At 32.3% G+C, this 19463-nt stretch overlaps 1 protein-coding gene across 1 annotated transcript in view; it reads left to right on the top strand.

The window, feature by feature from the left end:
- The window catches only part of dpy (fibrillin-like protein dumpy), a 294688-nt gene that overhangs the window by 228921 nt on the left and 46304 nt on the right, over window positions 1–19463 (top strand). The window contains 1 exon segment of the mRNA XM_089597931.1: window positions 224–547. Coding sequence (XP_089454057.1) covers window positions 224–547 — 324 coding nt within the window.

Raw genomic sequence — 19463 nt, 5'->3', positions numbered from 1 at the left:
TATTTAAAAAATTTAAAGACTCAAGTTCTTAAATTAGTATATGTGCTCTTGACTCCATTATAATTAATTAGAATCGTTAGAAGTCAAAATTATTGAAACAATTATTTAACCATGAAACTAGTAAAAGTTATCGAAAGCAAATCATGAAATACTTAAAAGAAAAGTGTGAAATTATTTTCTTAGAAAATTTTATAAATTGTTAGCATTGAGATAAATATTTAAGAATTCACAGTATTGACAAGCCCATGCCTTCCGAACATATGTGGACCTCAAACAACATGCGAGAATGACAATGGCAAAGCAATATGTCACTGCTTACCCGGGATGCAGGGCGATCCAGCAGATGTGGCTGGCTGTCATCCAGAATGCGTACTTAGTTCTGACTGCCCGAGTGACAAAACTTGTGTGAACTACAGGTGCAAAGATCCCTGTCAGAAGAACGTCTGTGGAGTAAAGGCCGTCTGTAAAGCTGTCAATCACAGTCCACTATGTAGCTGTCCAACATCACATATTGGCAATCCATTCATTGAGTGTTATCTGAAAGAAGGTATGTCGTCTTGACTTATTATTTTAATATTTACAATTTGCTTAAAATTCTGTTTTGACGTTGTTCATAGTGTTTCTTTTGTTTTAAAGTTATAATTACTTATGCATTCATCACCTAGAACATATAATGATAAGAATCTAATCATTTATGCTCATTAAAACAATTGATCTACTGATCAATCTTTTACTAACTTCAAAGAGGAAAACTTTGCATATAGCATTATTTGAAACATTTGTATTAGACGATCTTTGAAAGTAAAACTTACATCTATAGGTCTCAGTTCACACATGCACACATAATTACATATATTATATATGAAACACATACATACATACATACATATATTTATATGTATTCCAAGATCGTTCTTTACATGTCTTTTAAGGAGGCTTGGGCGTATAGTGTCGTATCTCTTGAGGGGCCGCTGTGGGGTACTTGTCATACAAATGATTCTTTGTAATATTTTTTTTATAATCATTTTGATTATACACATGTGTGAACAAAATAGCAATAATACGCGGAAAAGTCATTGGGAAAATCGATTTTAAAAAATTTATTAGTTTTCCCGAGGTACCTTGTGTAAAGATGACAGCCCTGCCACGATAAAGCTGACAACACTGTACTCTCTTGCTCTCATCTGCTATTATATACCTATACTTGTGTTAGACTTAAATTTTCATGCTTGTATGTTTATGAATGTACAGCGCATGCGCACTTACAGTACCTGAACAAAACAATTCTCATGTTCGATGCTTTCCTCGCTATTTTCTCAAAATTTAACGTGTTGATCCTATTCTTTTTTTTAAATAATAGATTCTTTACACTTTCAAGTACATGTACCAATTAAATGTGTAGGCCCACAGCTTTTTATTGCGGTACGGTAGTCTATTGAATTTCGGGTTCCGTAAGGTTGCGTGTTAAAATGACGAATTTTCACAAGCGATTTTCTCGAAAATAAATGTGTTGACCTACCTATTTTGTTTTCCTAAAAAAATCTAGAAAACTTTATCTATATAATCTCTGAATTTCAGACCTAGCCAGCATTTAATTCGAAATGGCCCAAGCCTCCTTAAGTGTTAGAAACAATCTTTGCTGAAATTAAGATACAGACTCTGGTTCAAAGATGTTTGGATTCTCTTTTCACATTCCAAAATAATCCCAGCGTTTATCTATGTCTATTTCTTATTGTAAGTTACTATACCTTCATGTCAGTTATTTATTTATTTACTTACTTATTAACGGCTCATGAGTCCGATTGCATATTGAAGAAAAAGTAAGCGTTTCGCTTGGAGACGCACATGCTAACATATCATGGTTACATAGTTGAAAAATTAAAAATAAAGTAAAAAAGTTTTCGCAAATTTTATTACGTAATTCAAATATCAAAACAAATACGTATAAAGCTATAAAAATGTAGAATTTATATAGATTGGAAGAGTGCTTCTAACATTGAGTATGAAAACTAAACAGCTAGCAAACATGTATAAAGATTTAATTCTAAACTTTTATGTTGTGAATTTTAGGTGAGTTCTGGATTGTGGAGTTTTAAAATCTTCTTAGATGAAGGATTGGGGCATAATAAGTGTAGTTCAAAGAGTGAGTTTTTTCAATAAGTTTAGAAGATAAAAGAGATAAAAGTTTTGGACAGTATACAAAACTGTTTTTGAGTTTAAATATAAATACACAATCGTAATAGGTATGCAACGTACGAGCATCTAGGAAAGAGATACATGACATTAGAGTAGTACGATTGTGGTCGATACAATCGGAGAAATAGCCATTTTAACCAGTGAAGGACTCGGTATAGTATACTTTTGGGTTGGGAGATATTGGACTATTATTAGGGAAGACTAAATTGTAGATGAATATGTAAGATGTGGCATACATTAATATTTAAAAGTGTATATTTTTTATTCTTATTTCGTGAAATTTCGAGTGGTTCCATGGGTGAAGCCAAGTATTCTGAAGGTAGTAGCTGTCATCGTGTCTAGATGATTTGATGTATGGACTATTCGAAATCAAGAGTAACGTCCAAGTTAGATAGAGCTAACATTACATAACGGTATGTTTTCTATGATATAGTAAGTAAGTTGCTGTGATTTCTCCCTAGAAATAGAAATTGAAACGCGCTTATCTGGGTACAAGTGGAATCCTGACTAGTACATTATCAGAAAAGAAAATCATTTTTAACAGTTTGATGTCGTCAATGAAAATAAAGCTCTTTGATGAAGTATGAGACGTAGGAAGAGAAATAGAACTATTTCCAGTGATGTTCTGGCCTGCCCAGTTCGAGTTTGTCATTCCAGATGTATTAGCATGGTGAGCGATACTATCGAAGGCCTTTGTCATATCTAAGAAAGTAGAATCAACTTGCATGGGTAGTAAATAATAGAAGATTTGTAATTATAGAGCACCCTTTTATAAAACCATGTCGTTCAAGGCAGATCAAAGGGTATAATATGCAAAAGAGTCTTTGGTAAACGAGACAATTAAAAATGTTTAGTATGCAACTAAGAATTGTGATAGGTCGTTAGTCACTGACTAGTTAAGGCTCACCAGATTTAAGTAGGAAATAGATAACTGAAAATTTCAAGGCATCATAAAAAGTTTCTTTTTCTAAAGATTCATTGAATAATCATCCTAGTGGTGGATATAAACACGTTGAGCGGTTTTTGAAAAATATAGATAGAATCCAAATTAAGAATACATTGTCAGATGAGACATGATTCGAAAAACATCGAAAAAGACAATATTAGTATTTTGGCTAAAAACAGAAGGAGAAATGCGGTGGAGGAATGCTGAAAGAAAAAGATTCGAAAGTGCTTGGCGAGAAGTACAGCTCTATCGTAAAGTAGCTGATACCACATTAAGGCTTTAAGAGGGAGAAATTTGGTTTTGTCCTGAGCCGTAATTAATGAAGCACTAAAAATGGAGACTGCTTTTTTTTAAATAAGCTCTGATATTAGTATACACTCTTGGTATAAGAAACGTAACAGCCTGATGCATACGGCTTTTAGTATCTAGAATATTATATAATCAGCCTGTCCTCAGAAGCTACACCAGACAGATAAGAGTAAATTGTTGTTGGAGATTCGATTTGATGACATTTGCTTTAGTGAACTAGTCGATACTAAACTTGTAAAAGATATCGTTTAATTGAGATATTCTAGTTATCAGATTCTAAGAAGTCGCTAATCGACTTTTTTATGCCTTCAAACAATGTAGCGTTGCATCTACTTTTATTTTTCTTAGTAATAAACTCAAGTTAGGATATCTTCTGCAGCTATGAGATAAAGTACAAGAGTCGTCAATAGAGTCCATCAGGAGTGCGATCGATGAATTAGTTCGTGTAATTCTAATTCTAATTCTAATATTCTTACATACCATATGAGCAAAGCGTCAGACTGAAAAAATCGCCGAAAAAGTATAAAGTGTAGCAATTGAGAAGAGGAGTCGCCGAGACCTCGATGTCGAAATTGGTAACGCGCTATCCTGGCAAGAAAAAAGTTCCAAGTTCAAGTCCTGGTTGAGGTGGCACTTTTTTTCAATTGCTAAATATGACAATGTTTATAAAAACTGTAGTTTTTAACTGAAAAATTTTAGTTGCCTTTGCAACCGTGTATTGGGTGGGAAATGTCAATAAATTCAATTACTCGTAAAAATTTCAACAATTTTTTCAAAATTTAAAATTTAAAAAAAGGGGCTATCGGAGCGGCTTTCGTGTAGCAATCATAAATGAAATATCTTTCCAGTAATAGTGTTTAAATAATGAGGCTGTGAAAAAGTGATCCGAATGCCCCATCCTACCCTACTTCTTGTCATGATATGGTTTGTTACTTATTTTGAATGCCAATATTTATTTACTGTACATTTCTTTTTTGTATTCTATGAATTTATTAGGTAATTTTTATTGTGCTTTATTCTTTCACAATTTCTTTATCTGTGACTAAGATGATTTTTTGACTTATAGATGTTTATCAAAGTTAGCGGAAGAAAAGTTTGGAGAGGTGAGTGGAGCGCAAATATATGGAGCAATGCTGGCAATTATTTTTCCTGCATAGATATACTTACATGTATGCTTTCACGCATACTCGACACGTTCTTTCTTGTTTTATTAAAAAATAATAACTGTGAATGTATTTAAAAATTTAATAGGTTTATTTCAAAGTAATCTTTCATGGAAAAAAAATTGGAAGATTTCTACAGATCATATAAATGAAATTTTACCTGATCCATTCATAATGTTACATTTAAAATTGAGATTTTTTAAAAGGAGACATGTATAAAAAAAGGGTATAGTTAAACGAGCTGCCTACTTTTCAAAAAACCTATGTGTGATGAACGTCCGGCAGTGATATTTACCAGCATGAAATAAATACTATTCTCTATTGAAGATGAGGCGGTACTACAGGATAGTTCTTCTTAACCTTACAGAAAAATCTAAAGATACAATCATATTTTGGATATTGAATATGGACTAGGAATAAGTGTATATGCGTATCTTACAGATGTGAGCATGAAGTTAGAGATGTAATCAGCGTAGGTGGTAGAAAGTTCTTTTAAAATTATCAAAAGATTCGATGAAAGCACACAGTCTTGTACTGGTGATCGTGGTAGCACGTCGTGCCATAACTACAATTAAAACTTTTCTTATTCATGTAGTATTGTGTTTATAATCAATAATTGCACCATCTACTTCGTACAAAATATTGTTTAATTGGAGGTATATTCATATTCATATATTGTCTGCCATAGAATTTCATAGAAGTATAACTTTATACTTGGGTACCCAAGCCCCCACTGTCCACTAATGCGTGTAAAGCGTGTATGTAAGTATATATATATATATAAAATAATTGCCAGCGTTACTAAATATTTTTGTGCTCCTCTCGTTTTTCTGAACTTTTTTTCGCTTACTGTGATGAATGTCCTCAAGTCAAAGAATCACGTCAATCACGAATAGAACAAATATGAAAGAATAAAACGCAATAACAATCAGTTATAGTATTTTTATGCAATACAGAATAAATTTCTTTTTAATTTTTGAAAATTTAAAAAAAAATCAAAGCATTGTATGAACAATTATTTACTTATTGCAAAAGTAACAAACCAATGATGAATAAATAAATACTAATTAAAATATAGGAAATCTGCTGTGCTGAAATATACTAATTTTCAAGTTTTGAAAACAATTACTGAATAAAAAAAATTAGTATACTAAATAAATAATTTAGTATTAACTGCTATTTATATTTAAATCAAACTCATTAACAAATAGTAAATGAATTTTGAGATTGGAAATAAGTTACAAATCACACTCTAACAAGAAGTAACCAGATTTCTAATGTCATGAGCGCTCACAGCAGAGTGGGTAAGGTACTGGACTCGTGTTGAGGGGTTTCCGGATTTAATCTGGAAGAAATTTTTTTTTTTTTGTAATTAATTAACGAAAAAGAAATAAAATTTAACAAGTGTACTGTGCTGTGCTGCTTCACTTATTTTCTCATGGTCAGAATTCTAAAATCGTTGATTTACTATCACGCATAATAGATGTATAATTTTAATAACCACAAGATTTTTGATATAAGATGGACATTAGTTAATATTATTTACAGGGTACATGAGTCACACTAGGAAACAGCTATGTTTTGAAAAAAAACCATCCTCGAGACACACTAACAGATACACAGTATCTGAGTGAAGAGCTTATAGATCACTACAGATTCTCATTCAACCAATCAGTTACCAACCAAAAGCAAAAAAAATCAGTATAGTCAGTATAGTAACACCAACAGAATGAGAGCTCGTGCATCACCAGATCATGCTTTTCATTAATCTCAGTTCATGGCTTTGCTTGTTTACTTGATGTTAGGTATTTTTATTGTTCACTATTATGTGTGTATCTATATCTATACTTTTTCTACATCCATACACATGTCTTCTCAGCAAAAATACATAGTTTAACATCTTCATCCCGTTTAATTACTGATTGTCTCCTGTACTCTGTACTCTCTTTCTATAACTTTCTATTTTCACTTATTGACCTCGTTTTGAGCTAGCTTTTTTGTGATTTAAGCTGTTTATTTCCATCCCTGAAAATATTTGCCCTTGTCTTTTCTTCTTTCTTCACTTAATTTTTTTTAAGTGTAACTTTTTGTGCCATTATATATAATGACAAATTGTAATGCATATCGAATTTCTAGGTAACATGAAAATATTACAAATAATAAGTAAATATAACGGTTATTTCTATAACAAACACTATCATAACGTTTATTATTACGTCGCAATGTGTTGTAGTTTGATAGAAACTTTAAGAAATATTAGTTTCCATCAAAATCTGAGCCAGTATAATATTCAGAAAAATAATCGAAAATAGTTTTTACGAAATGTTTTTTGCATGTAAATTTTAACCATTCAGAACCCAGTTTCTGTTATTTAATCTTTAATTCCTCATACTCCTGTCAATATCTGTGTTTCTATATTTCTGCTCAATATTATCTGACTACTGGTCTATGATTTATTATTATAAGTTTTAACTTTTATCTCTCTATTAGTGGAAGTGTATCTTTTTTTTCTTCGTCACAAATTTCTGATGCCAACTTTTTGTTTTGTCAGTATCTTTGATAAATTTAGTTGTTACCATACTTAAATTTCTGTTACTCTGATATAAAAGATTTTTTCACTTAAATTTTTTAGATTGAAAGGTACTATAAAAGACGTTTTATAACAAATTTCAGGTCTCTTGACAACTCTAGGTAAGTGTGATCAGCCATAACATAATTTTAAGAATTTTTTATTTTTTATTTTTTTTTTTGGACCAGTAAGCAAAGAAAGGCGAAAAATTTTAACAAAAAGGCACTTGTCAATGAAAAATATGTAAAAATTGCTATGAAAGAAGACATTCATAATTATAAAAGAATTCTAGAAAAAACCCATTTGAAATATGTAACTAAGCCCACCCTAATAATAAAATTTTTACCCCAAACATACATTCTTTTCTATCACAGAGCATTTCTTTAAAATTTAGAAAATAGTAGAATAAGTCTAAAAAAATAAAAAACTGCTATTATTGGCTATTTTTTGCATTGTCACTACGACAAATAAATGGAAAAAATTCTCTGTAAAACCCTTTGTTGCGTAGGATTCTGATGACTTGGGATTGTTAATAACAACAAGAAAATTGAAAAGAAATAAATTACTTAATTGTTATATTTCCTTGAGGGAAGGCGCTTGGTGGTCCCGATTTACTTATTGCAACCACTCTCCTTCTAGTCCCTACGTTCTAGAGTCTCCAAGCCACTGCTGCGGGTATTTTTATGCTCTTCCTCCCTCCACTTATCCACCTTTCTTCTACTAATAAGACGTGGCTCATCCCACGTAATATGTGCCATACTGTACGTGATACATCCAAGATCGCTACGTCGTCGTCCTTGACGGCGTTGTTTTTTCTACCATCTTTAGTGTGATTGTTTAAGTAGTGTTTGTGTTATATTGTTCGTGTTGTAACATATATTAATCATCTAAGAAAATTAATGACGTGTTTTTATGTACATCCGAGGTTCTTTATAATATGTCTTATATATGTCCTTGTGGGTCTGAAATTTTATGTATAATTATTTGATTACAATGTATCGCCTTTACCCGAACTAAATATTTACTTACAAGCCGTTTTATGAATCGTTTCCCACGAATGTATGATATAGATGTAACTATTCTTTTCTTTCCAGGTTTTCATTAGTTTTCCGCAAGTTTATAATTGTATTATTACATATCTTGTTCGTGTTTTCGTTCTTCCTCTTAGAAAGTAACATGATAGATATGCCCTTGTGGGTCTTAAATTTTATAATTATTTGATTATGATGTATCGCTCTTATCCTAACTCAACATTTACTTACATGCCGTTTTCTGAATAGTTCCTCACATATTCATGATATATGTGTATAATTTTAATTATTATTATTACGTTCGTTTCACGTGCGGTATTATATTAACTCTAATAGATGTTTCGTACATTCGTATATTTTTTCTCCCGTTTTTTTGTTTCGTACTACTCTATTTATTTATTCCTACATAGAATCTATTACACCCCATAACTAAAAATTTTCTTTCCTCTATTATTTATACATATGTATTCTTTTCCAAACGTTTATTTACTGAACGCATCCCCTAAAAAACACAAAGTATACCAGGGATTCTTATGTACGTATCTACTAATTAGTTCTTTATCTATTTATTGCTCTCCATATGTATGTATGTTTTTGTCAAGAAAGGCACTTTTTCTTTTCTTTTCTTTTTTTTTTAGAACGAGATTCGTTATCACAGGTTACGATGGGATGTATACTTCCCGTGTGTTTCCTGTGTATAAGGACGATTAGGAGTGGAGACCCATCAGCCAGAAACTGTAAGAAAAAAGCGAGCACTTTTAGGGAAGGGAGAAGCACAGATTAGCAAAGTAGTAGCGGAAACAGAGAAAGCCAGCCAGCGCAGTAACCTATCCACCAGAAAGTGTAAGAAAAAAGTATGCACCCCTATTTCCGCTGGCTTAAAAAAAAAAAAAAGAAAAAAAAGCCAAATTGAGGAGATTAAATGGGAGCAATTTTTGTTTCACATGTATACACACAACAATCATACCCGTCCAAGCCCAGGTGCCACAGTCACATAACCAACAGGAAATTGGTGGCAAATTTGAATATTAAAATTAAAAACATAAATAGAGAGATCAAGCATAGAATACGCGTGTACGCACATACTAAGCGACCCATAAAAAGGTGTTTAAGGAGACTGAATGTGTGTATATGTATTGGCACCCTCACGTTGCTGGGTAAACATTATTACGCAATGAGCATATACTTCTGCGCAATCGCTGGTAGAGGAACAAGTACAGTGGAGGCCGCTTAATTCGTTGAGCGGGAAATTCAAATATTCGATTCCCATTGGCTGATTCCATCAAATAACCTCTTTCATTGGTAAATTTTATACTTCCCACTTATGAACGAATTAAACTGCCTCCAGTGTACTACCAGGAGATTGATTTTGGTAAACGATATACTTCATCGATTTCAAGTTTTACCGACACACAACACGCGACTTGTTGTTTATAATTTATAATTAAAGTTAACAATATTTTTAACAAATTACTTCTTATGAATTTCATTATTTGTTTCTCGTTTTTATTAACCAAATAATATATTTTATAATCAGTAATCGTTACTTTTAGTAGACCAGTAGAATTATAACTCGGTTAAGAAAATAGAAGTTAATGCTTTCTGGCTGATGGATTTTCGAGCCTTTCATAAAAGACAAATGTACAGGGAGGACATATACCGTCGTAACCCACGAAAAAAAAATACATATTGAACTTACATGTATTTACGAACCTTGTATTTTATAGTATACATGTGATTTCTACATACAGATACTTTGTTCTTACCAGGGGGCTCCAAATCACACATGTTTTTTTTTAATGAAACTTCTTTAGGCGTGCCTTACATGGGGAGTTAACCCGTAAAACGAACGAGAGAGCCAACGAACACTGCAGTTCACAAAAGTATCTATGTATATTATCTGTACGTATATCAGCCAGCACTGACTGCGCCGCAGGTAGGGGATCTGTTTGTCTGTCTCTCTTCCTCTCTCTCCCTCTCTCTCGCGTGCGCACAAAAGTACGCCGCAATTACTATATTTATGTATTTATATATCTATATTTTTTTTTCTATATATAGTCCGATTCCTGGCCAGTGCGACTTTCGGGCAAGTACCTCTGTGACTTTCTCATGTGCTTTTTCACCACGCAATGCTCCTCGAGGAGTAGAGTAAGAGATCTACGGTTTTGACACAAACTTACAGATACTGCAGAGAAAAAATTTATTTACATATATACATAGATATGAAAAGATAAATAGGAAAAAAAATGATTTTTACTATGTTTTTCGAAAACTTCAAAGAGATCAAGCAATGTTTTGTGTCAGACACTATTTACCTGACAGTACCTTAACTGTAACAGAGGCCCAGTTTAACCCGTAGTACAGCCCTGTTATGATTTCCACCATGCAGCAGTAGGTATATCTACTGTATATATAGAGTATATAGAGCACTATTAAGAAAGAAGCTATATCGTGTATATATATATATATATATATATATATATATATATATATATATATATATATATATATATTACAGTGCTTTACGTCCGGCTCCTTTAATAAGGGCACTACTGAGGGCACTTAGCACTTGGGTGAAGGAAGGGAAAAGGGATGGGAGGCCTCCCATTACTGGGAGGGGGGTAGGGGGAAATTAGGCAATTATGCTGCGAGAAGGTCGCCTAAACCCTCAAGAGTAAGAGATCTACCTGCTGCGGACCCCATTCAGAAAACTCACAGATACTGCAGAAAAAAAAATTTATTCATACACAAGAAACTTAGACTTTTCAATATCCGTCTTCCGGAACAGCTGATTTTTAGTGCAACATTGTTAAAAAAATTCGGATAGTAGCAAAAAACACCAAATTTGATATCGCGTGAAAACTTTAAATCATACAAAAAAGTGGTTCAGACAAAAAATTTAACTCTTAAAAAGACCTACAAGAAAAAAAAATAAAATGAAATCGGTTATTTCATTCGTCCGCAAAGTTAAAAAAACCACTAAAAATAGCGTTTTTTTCGAATGTTAATAACGAGTACCCCCTTAGAGAAAATGTTTCCAAAATAATTGGAAGTTGTGCGCCTTAATAATGTTAATAAGCCCTGAAAATTTCAAATCGATCGACTCAATAGTTTTTGCAAAAAGTCAATTGTTTATTCAAAAGGTGCTTTGGTAGAATCGCTCTCATTTTTTTTTAAATAACTTACACTACTGATTTTGATTGGATTCTCTCCCTTAAGAGTTACTTTATCAAGTAGAAAGTGGATTTTATTGATTTTTCCACATTTTATTGTTGTAAAACGCTACTGAAAAACAGGTACGTTTTGACAGTATAAATAAATGAAATAACTGTTGCATTTTCAGTCGTACAACAACAGGAGTAGGCGCATATTGTAGCTGCTATTTTTCTACAAATTTACAAAAAAAAAGTCGCTCTACGTAACGTAGAAGCTGAGATCATTTTTTATTTTGTTTTTATTGTATCTCGGTGAAAAATAAATTTTTTCTTTTTAAATTTACACAGTGCATGCATTGAATGCTCATCTTTCTTATATTAAAATTACAGATTGATAAAATCGGCTATTGTTGCATAACGGCCTATTCAAAAGCAATGATTTTTCAATCGATAAAGGCGGATTTTCGAGTGATGACGTCACAACCGCACTCTTGCGGCACGCAGAGATCTTTCTATCAGCTTCAAAACAGCAGCGGCCGAAAAAATTAGCGATATCTCCGGAACCATAGGTCATAGAACACCTTTTTTTTTTAATTTGGGGTAGTTCGTCAAAATAATAACATTGAACATAATGTCAATTTTCAAAATTTTATTGCAAATTATTTATTTAACAATTAACATTTGTCGGCGAATTGTATGTGCACTATATAATAATAACAATGTATGTAATTTTTTACAAGTAAAAGGAAATTTTTTGCCCAATTGTAATTGTCAGATAAGTTTAAAGCGAGAAAAACGATGTCTGCGTTCGCCGACAAATGTTAAAATGCCAAAAAATAGCAGCTACAATATGCGCCTACTCCTGTTGTTGTATGACTAAAAATGCAACAGTTATTTCATTTATTTATACTGTCAAAACGTACCTGTTTTTCAGTAGCGTTTTACAACAATAAAATATGTAAAAATCAATAAAATCCACTTTCTAGTTGATAAAGTAACTCTTAAGGGAGAGAATCAAATCAAAATCAGTAGTGTAAGTTATTTAAAAAAAAATGAGAGCGATTCTACCAAAGCACCTTTTTAATAAACAATTGACTTTTTGCAAAAACTATTGAGTCGATCGATTTGAAATTTTCAGGGCTTATTAACATTATTAAGGCGCACAACTTTCAATTATTTTGGAAACATTTTATCTAAGGGGGTACTCGTTATTAACATTCGAAAAAAACGCTATTTTTAGTGGTTTTTTTAACTTTGCGGACGAATGAAATAACCGATTTTATTTTATTTTTTTTTTCTTGTAGGTCTTTTTAAGAGCTAAATTTTTTGTCTGAACCACTTTTTTGTATGATTTAAAGTTTTCACGCGATATCAAATTTGGTATTTTTTGCTACTATCCGAATTTTTTTAACAATGTTTCACTAAAAATCAGCTGTTCCGGAAGACGGATATTGAAAAGTCTAAGTTTCTTGTGTATGAATAAATTTTTTTTTCTGCAGTATCTGTGAGTTTTCAGAATGGGGTCCACAGCAGGTAGATCTCTTACTCTTGAGGGTTTAGGCGACCTTCTCGCAGCATAATTGCCTAATTTCCCCCTACCCCCCTCCCAGTAATGGGAGGCCTCCCATCCCTTTTCCCTTCCTTCACCCAAGTGCTAAGTGCCCTCAGTAGTGCCCTTATTAAAGGAGCCGGACGTAAAGCACTATAATATAAATATATATATTTATACGATATAGCTTCTCTCTTAATAGTGCTCTATATACTCTATATATACAGTAGATATACCTACTGCTGCATGGTGGAAATCATAACAGGGCTGTACTACGGGTTAAACTGGGCCTCTGTTACAGTTAAGGTACTGTCAGGTAAATAATGTCTGACACAAAACATTGCTTGATCTCTTTGAAGTTTTCGAAAAACATAGTAAAAATCATTTTTTTCCTATTTATCTTTTCATATCTATATATGTATGTGAAAAAGTACGTAAAATATCAAGTATAATACAACAACTTAACTTTTGAAAACAAGAAAAAAAGCTGCATCTCGAAAGGGAAGCAAAACTGCCTAAGAATAACAATTTTTACGGATTTCCTAAAGGGGATCTACATGATCGACCCACACAAATAGAGAGGGGTTAGACTATACACAAACATAACTTTAATTTTTTGGTTTTGCGACTGTATCTTGAAAAGAACAAGTCAAAACAATTTTTTTATTTGTATGGCATGTTTGGAAAGTTAACACGGACGTTGACGAAATCTTCGAAATATTTTTGTTTCAACATAACCTCCCAAAATTAGGAAAACAGTCGTATCTCGAAAAGGAAGCCAGATAGGCCAAAAATAATTTCACGTATAGAAAATAATTATTGACGTTCAATAATATGTTACACAGATCCATACAAGTAATCGTAATAATTCTAAAAATAATGAGTTAAATCTCAAAGGCAAAGCTACAACCTTTATATCCTATCTATAAATTGATTTATTTGCTGCTTTCTATAATGTATTATAAGAAAAATTGTCACTTGACTAAAACCTATATTCTTTTTGTTAATTTTGAGATTAGTAGAAATTAGTTAAGCATGGGTGAATTTCAATATTAAATTGTAAGTTATCATAGAAAACGAATAGAACAAAAATTTACAATTTTACAATAAAGAATAGCTATGTGTCTATTGTTTTCCTTAATCTCAATTAGGTGCAGTGGACTATTTTACTTTTATGGCAGCCAAAATTAAAAAAACTTTTATTTGTCTGATACAAAGACTCCAACAAGAATTTATTGTACATACATGATGTCACATCAAATGCACGATTATCAATTTTAAATGAAATGAATTTTTGTTCCACGTAATGGGACAAAAGTACCGTCTTTTGGCGCAGTATGGTGAAAATTTTTGATTCATTCTGCATTTCATAACCAACAACTCGTACATATATTACATATATCATAACAAACATGGAAGTACTTAGAATGCACGAATCATAACATAAGTAGTATATTAAGGTAAATGTATTCTATACGCACGCGCGTACTTGAATACACATTAATACTAAAATTTTCGCACTGTTTTAATATAGGATTCTTAAAAACCTGTATAAATTAGGTGTACTTTAATTTTCTTTGTTACTATTTTACCAAGTTTAATAACATTTAAGTTTGAAGTTTTAGTTCAGCTCGAACTCCCGAGACCCACACCTGGTTTTTTCTTCTTTTATTTTGTTAAAAAAAATTATTATTTATGCTCTGGTATCAAGGCCTAGCAATCATTTTAGCTACAGTATTATTATTTACTTAGATAGTTGTTTGTTACTGTTGGCCAACTGATCTTCCTATTGCCGATTACCCCGTATTTAAATGAGTATTTGTCGCAGCGCCATAGAATTTATTGTATTTTTGTTTCTCAAGTTGTTGTTTTTGTTTCTTGTACTTGCATACATTATAGATAAGTTTAGTATAATCAGAGCCCCCCCCTTCTTTAAAAAAATACCTTGATAAGAAACGTTGAAATGAAGAAAGCGAAGGTGTGTAGAATAACCAGACTGAATCTTTGCATCCAACGTACTAGGGTAAAAATCAACTGTTGATTACTTATTATGTTAATGGATTTCTTTCATTAGGTTATTATTTTTTTCACCTCTCTTACACATATGTTTTGCTTGGCGTACATTAAATTCAAATTTTTCCATAGCCAACTTTTTTTGTGTACTAACAATGCTTACACTAGTTTTCTCATTACGTATCATTGTAAAGTCACAATTTACGTTACATACTTTAGTGGACCATAAAGGATGTGTTAGTTCTATTAGTGGTTAAATCACATTTACGTGCGTTAATTTCTTTGTTGGATATCAAATAACGGTGGTCTCATAGCTATTTCAAACGATTTTTTAAAAATTATACTTCTATAGGCGCGTTCTGCATTGCAAAGTAAATAAACGATTTTAGATGAGTGACCTTGAGAAAATGTGTAACGTAGGTGAATTTCTTATCTTTCCCCTCACCTCGTCCCACCAGTCCCCTGTACGCCACCCCGTCTCATCGTGCTGCAGTGCTACACCAGTATAGTGAGCAATGTAGTCTCCTCAACATCACCCCGCACTGCACCCCGACCTTCTGTTTCGCGCCAGTTCTTTCTCCTCCACACCGTACTACACTATTTATTTTGAATTTCAACAAATTTTTTTTTCATTTCTTATTTTCTTATTCTTTAACCGATTCTCGAAATTGAACCCCCGATCTTCTGTACACGAGCCGAATACCTTATCCACTCTGCCATGAGCGGTCATGACATAATAAATTCGATGACTTATTCTTATGGTATGGTTCACAACTTATTTTTAGTGTCAATTTTTATTTACTGTTTATTAATTAATTTGGTTTGATTTTGAATAACAGTAATAAATAAATAATTTATTTAATGAACTAGTTTTTTTAGTTAACCGTTTTTTTCGAAAACTTGGAGATTAGTATATTTTAGCAGAGCAGCTTTCCAATGTATAAATAAACTTATCATTAATTTGTTACCTTAAAATAAATTATTAAATGATTGCTTATAAAATCTTTTTACATTTTTTCAAAATTTTAAAAAATTAGAAAAAAAATTTTTTGTACTGTACAAATACAGCATTTGATTGTAATTGCGTTTTCTTCTTTCCCAAGTTTTCCTTTGTGATTAAGGTGATTTTTTCACTTAAAGACGTCTATCACATCTTTAGAAAAGGAAAAGTTTAGCTCAAAGTTCAGAGAGGTAGGAGGAGCGCAAATATATACAGCAACGCTGGAAATTATTTTTCTTACATGGATGTACTTGAATACACGCTTATACGCATATTTGACTCCTTTTTTCTTGTGTTATTAAGAAAAAAAAGGTAGACATCTATTTGAAAACGAAACGGGTGTATCTAAAAGTATTCTTTTATACAAACAAAAATTGGAAGATTCATACAAATTTTATAAATGCAATTTTAAGTGATTTTCTATGAGTTTGTTGCACGTTGAATTGCAATTTTTAAAAATTAAACATGTAAAAAAGGGTACACTTGAATGATCTGCAATTTTTTAGGTATTATCCTATTTTGAGTATACGTTTAATGTTTGAACAATATCCGTCAAAAAAACCTATGTGTGATGAACGTCCTAAAGGGATATTCACTAGCATGTAATACCATACTATTGAAGAAAACGGTACTACAGTATGGTTTGTCTTAAATTTTTAGATACAATTATATTTTGGGTACCAAATATGAAAAAAGTGTATGAGCGTATGTTACAGATATGAATTTAGAGATCTAATGAGCATTATAGGCGGTAGAAAGTTGTTTTTAAATTATCGAAAGATTCGATGAAACTGCAAGACTTATACGGGCCAGCCTGCATATTGTTTATATTGTATTGTGCCATAATATATTGCTTATAATTGTTCAGTTATTAAATATTATAATATTTATTGGAACTACACCCAACTAACGTAAGTATACTAATTCCAACGATAATTGCAGCATCTTTGTACACAATATCGTTTTATATAAGGTATATTTATAATTATACAATTTCATAGAAGTATAACTTGAGACTTGGCTATCCAAGCACTCACTGCTATCTAGTTTTTTTTTTACCTTTAACTGTGTGTATTTTTGGATTAGAAATTTATAGGCAGTTTGTTAAAATTTTAAGTTGAAAATTTGTTGGTTATTTGTTTTCAATCCAGGATGAAAGGTTTACGTTGGGCACCTCTTATTTTTTCCCTCTTGTTCAACAACATTTCAATGCTGGGGTTTCGGATCTCCTTTCACGGCATCATTTAGCAAGCTATTTTTTTTTTTGCACTGGTATGTATGTTTCTTTTCCTGACATGGTTTGTCTGACATTCACTGACGATGGGATTTGCTGTTTCAGTAGTAGTTTTGCTAAATTATTCTGGTAATTTAAAGCTTATGGTTGCTGCAGGTTTTTCAGAACTTCACTGGAACTGCGTCTGCTCTTAAAATTTTCTGAGTTTGTTTGTGAGACGGATGTACTATTTTCTTTGCAGATATGTATGTATGTGTACATATACGTTTTTGTTTAGATTAATTCCAGATTTATTGTATACAACTATTTTTATTTTTCCACAAATCTTAGTAGTTATTACTCGTCAATCACTGTTAAGTTTAATATCATAATCAATTACGCATTCATAACTTTTTTTTTTTTATTCATCATCGCCCATAGGCTTTAACACAAGCATAGTGTTTATTAGCCATCGGTACACCTGAGTTATAACCAGATGTTTATAAGTATAAACACGTACAAACACGAGGGCCAATACAGTCATACCTATGATCACGTAGATGAAGCATCAGAGAAACAGTTAATCGACCCACGAGAATCAACAGCACAGGCGAAATGGCGAGACTTGAACGGTCACCCATCCAAGTACTAACCGCGCTAAATGCTGCTTAACCTTGGAGATCGATGGAACTGCAACTCTACCGTTGCGTCACATCGATCCCACGCAATCATAACTTTTTTTGCAAAGCAGACGATTTTTTAAGTTGAACAATAATACATTTTTATTGACGCTTATTTTGTTGGTGGGTGAGGATTATTAGGATCTTTATGCACAAAATCATTGAGGGAATATAGCTGAGTGCCCGATTAGTAAAAATTTCTAATTGCAACTGTACTTCTTCATAATTTAAATCAAAATACTTGAAAAATTTTTTTTTCTCCTTATCGGGTGCAAAGTGAGGGCCTAAAGTACTTTTTGTGCTTTCGTAACGGGCCTAAAGTGGAACTTTTCTGCCCTCTGGGTGCAAAGTAATCTCAATTTTTTAAGCACAGAAATGTATTTTTTCGTGATGTAGACGCAGTAAAATAATAAGTGTCGATAATTTTTTTCCTAACACTGTATAGCTAATATAATAGGTGGTTTCTATATTATTTTCTGTGCAGAAAATTAAAATTCCCACATTGATTTCCTAAAAAGTGTGTGGAAAAAATTTTTACTTGTGTGACAAAGGATTTATCATATCGAAAATTCCTTTTTTTTGTAGAACTGTAGTAACTTCAAACAAAAAATAACTAGCAAATCATGAATGCATACATAGAGATGGAGAATCTAATACAAATAACTCGTGGAGTCTGACTCTTTACTTTTTGAACTGTGGTAAATTAAAATCAGTTTATTTTCAATGTAAAGTAATCAGACAGTTAAAGAAGTAAATTTGCTAATACACACAAGTGAAATATAACAGTTTTAGTCATTCAAAGCAATATAATGAGTGTAAAAAACATTTAATTTATACTATCTTATAAATGTCAAAATAAAATTTTTTGGATTTAATAAAATTGAGTTTGATGATAGCTTTTAACAAATTGAAATTGATTTTTTTTTTTTGAGAACAATCACTTCATTGTTCTGTAGTCGGGGGGCTTTGCCTCCTGATCCCCTACCATGGGCTGCCGTCCCTGGACCCCGTACAACCTTTCTTGCGAATCATACATTTACCACCTCAATTTGAGTACACGCAACTTTAAACAACGGAAAAACGTTCTTTACATCCATTATTTACTAAGTTTAGCTCATGTACGTGCAAATAATACCAGGTGCACAAGCCTTCAACGCGTTCTTTAAATTAATTACTTTAAACTGTATAACAATGTTTGTCGCACATGTTACGTTAAATCTTGTACGTAACTCCTGCGGACGTAATCAAACTTATATCACACATTCATTCTTGTCAATTTTCACCACTAGTATGCGTCAATCGCAAATTATTGTTTTTCTTTAATTAATATGAAAAAAAAAAAATTATACATATGAGTATCGTATAATTTACTTCAAGCTTCTCATGCTTGAATTAAACCTCACTTTGCATCCTTGAGGAGAAAAACATTATACACTACTCGGGCGCAAGCTTTTGCACCCTTGTGCGAACTTTGCGCCCTTCGACTACTTTGGGCCCTTGGGCGCAAAGTACTTTTCCGCCCTCCAGGCCCAAAGGACTTGGTAAAGTTCACCCACATGCGCAAAGTGCAACTTTGTGCTCTAGTGGCATAACGGTACATTACGTCACTAGGGCACAAGTACAAATATGAGCGCCCGAA

Source organism: Copidosoma floridanum, unplaced genomic scaffold, assembly GCF_036245765.1.
Source record: "Copidosoma floridanum isolate Cflo_tuat_1 unplaced genomic scaffold, Cflo_Japanese_pri ptg000040l, whole genome shotgun sequence".
NCBI classification, from domain to species: domain Eukaryota; kingdom Metazoa; phylum Arthropoda; class Insecta; order Hymenoptera; family Encyrtidae; genus Copidosoma; species Copidosoma floridanum.
Note: the sequence above shows the minus strand (reverse complement) of the source record. Positions and strands in the feature narration are given on the sequence as shown.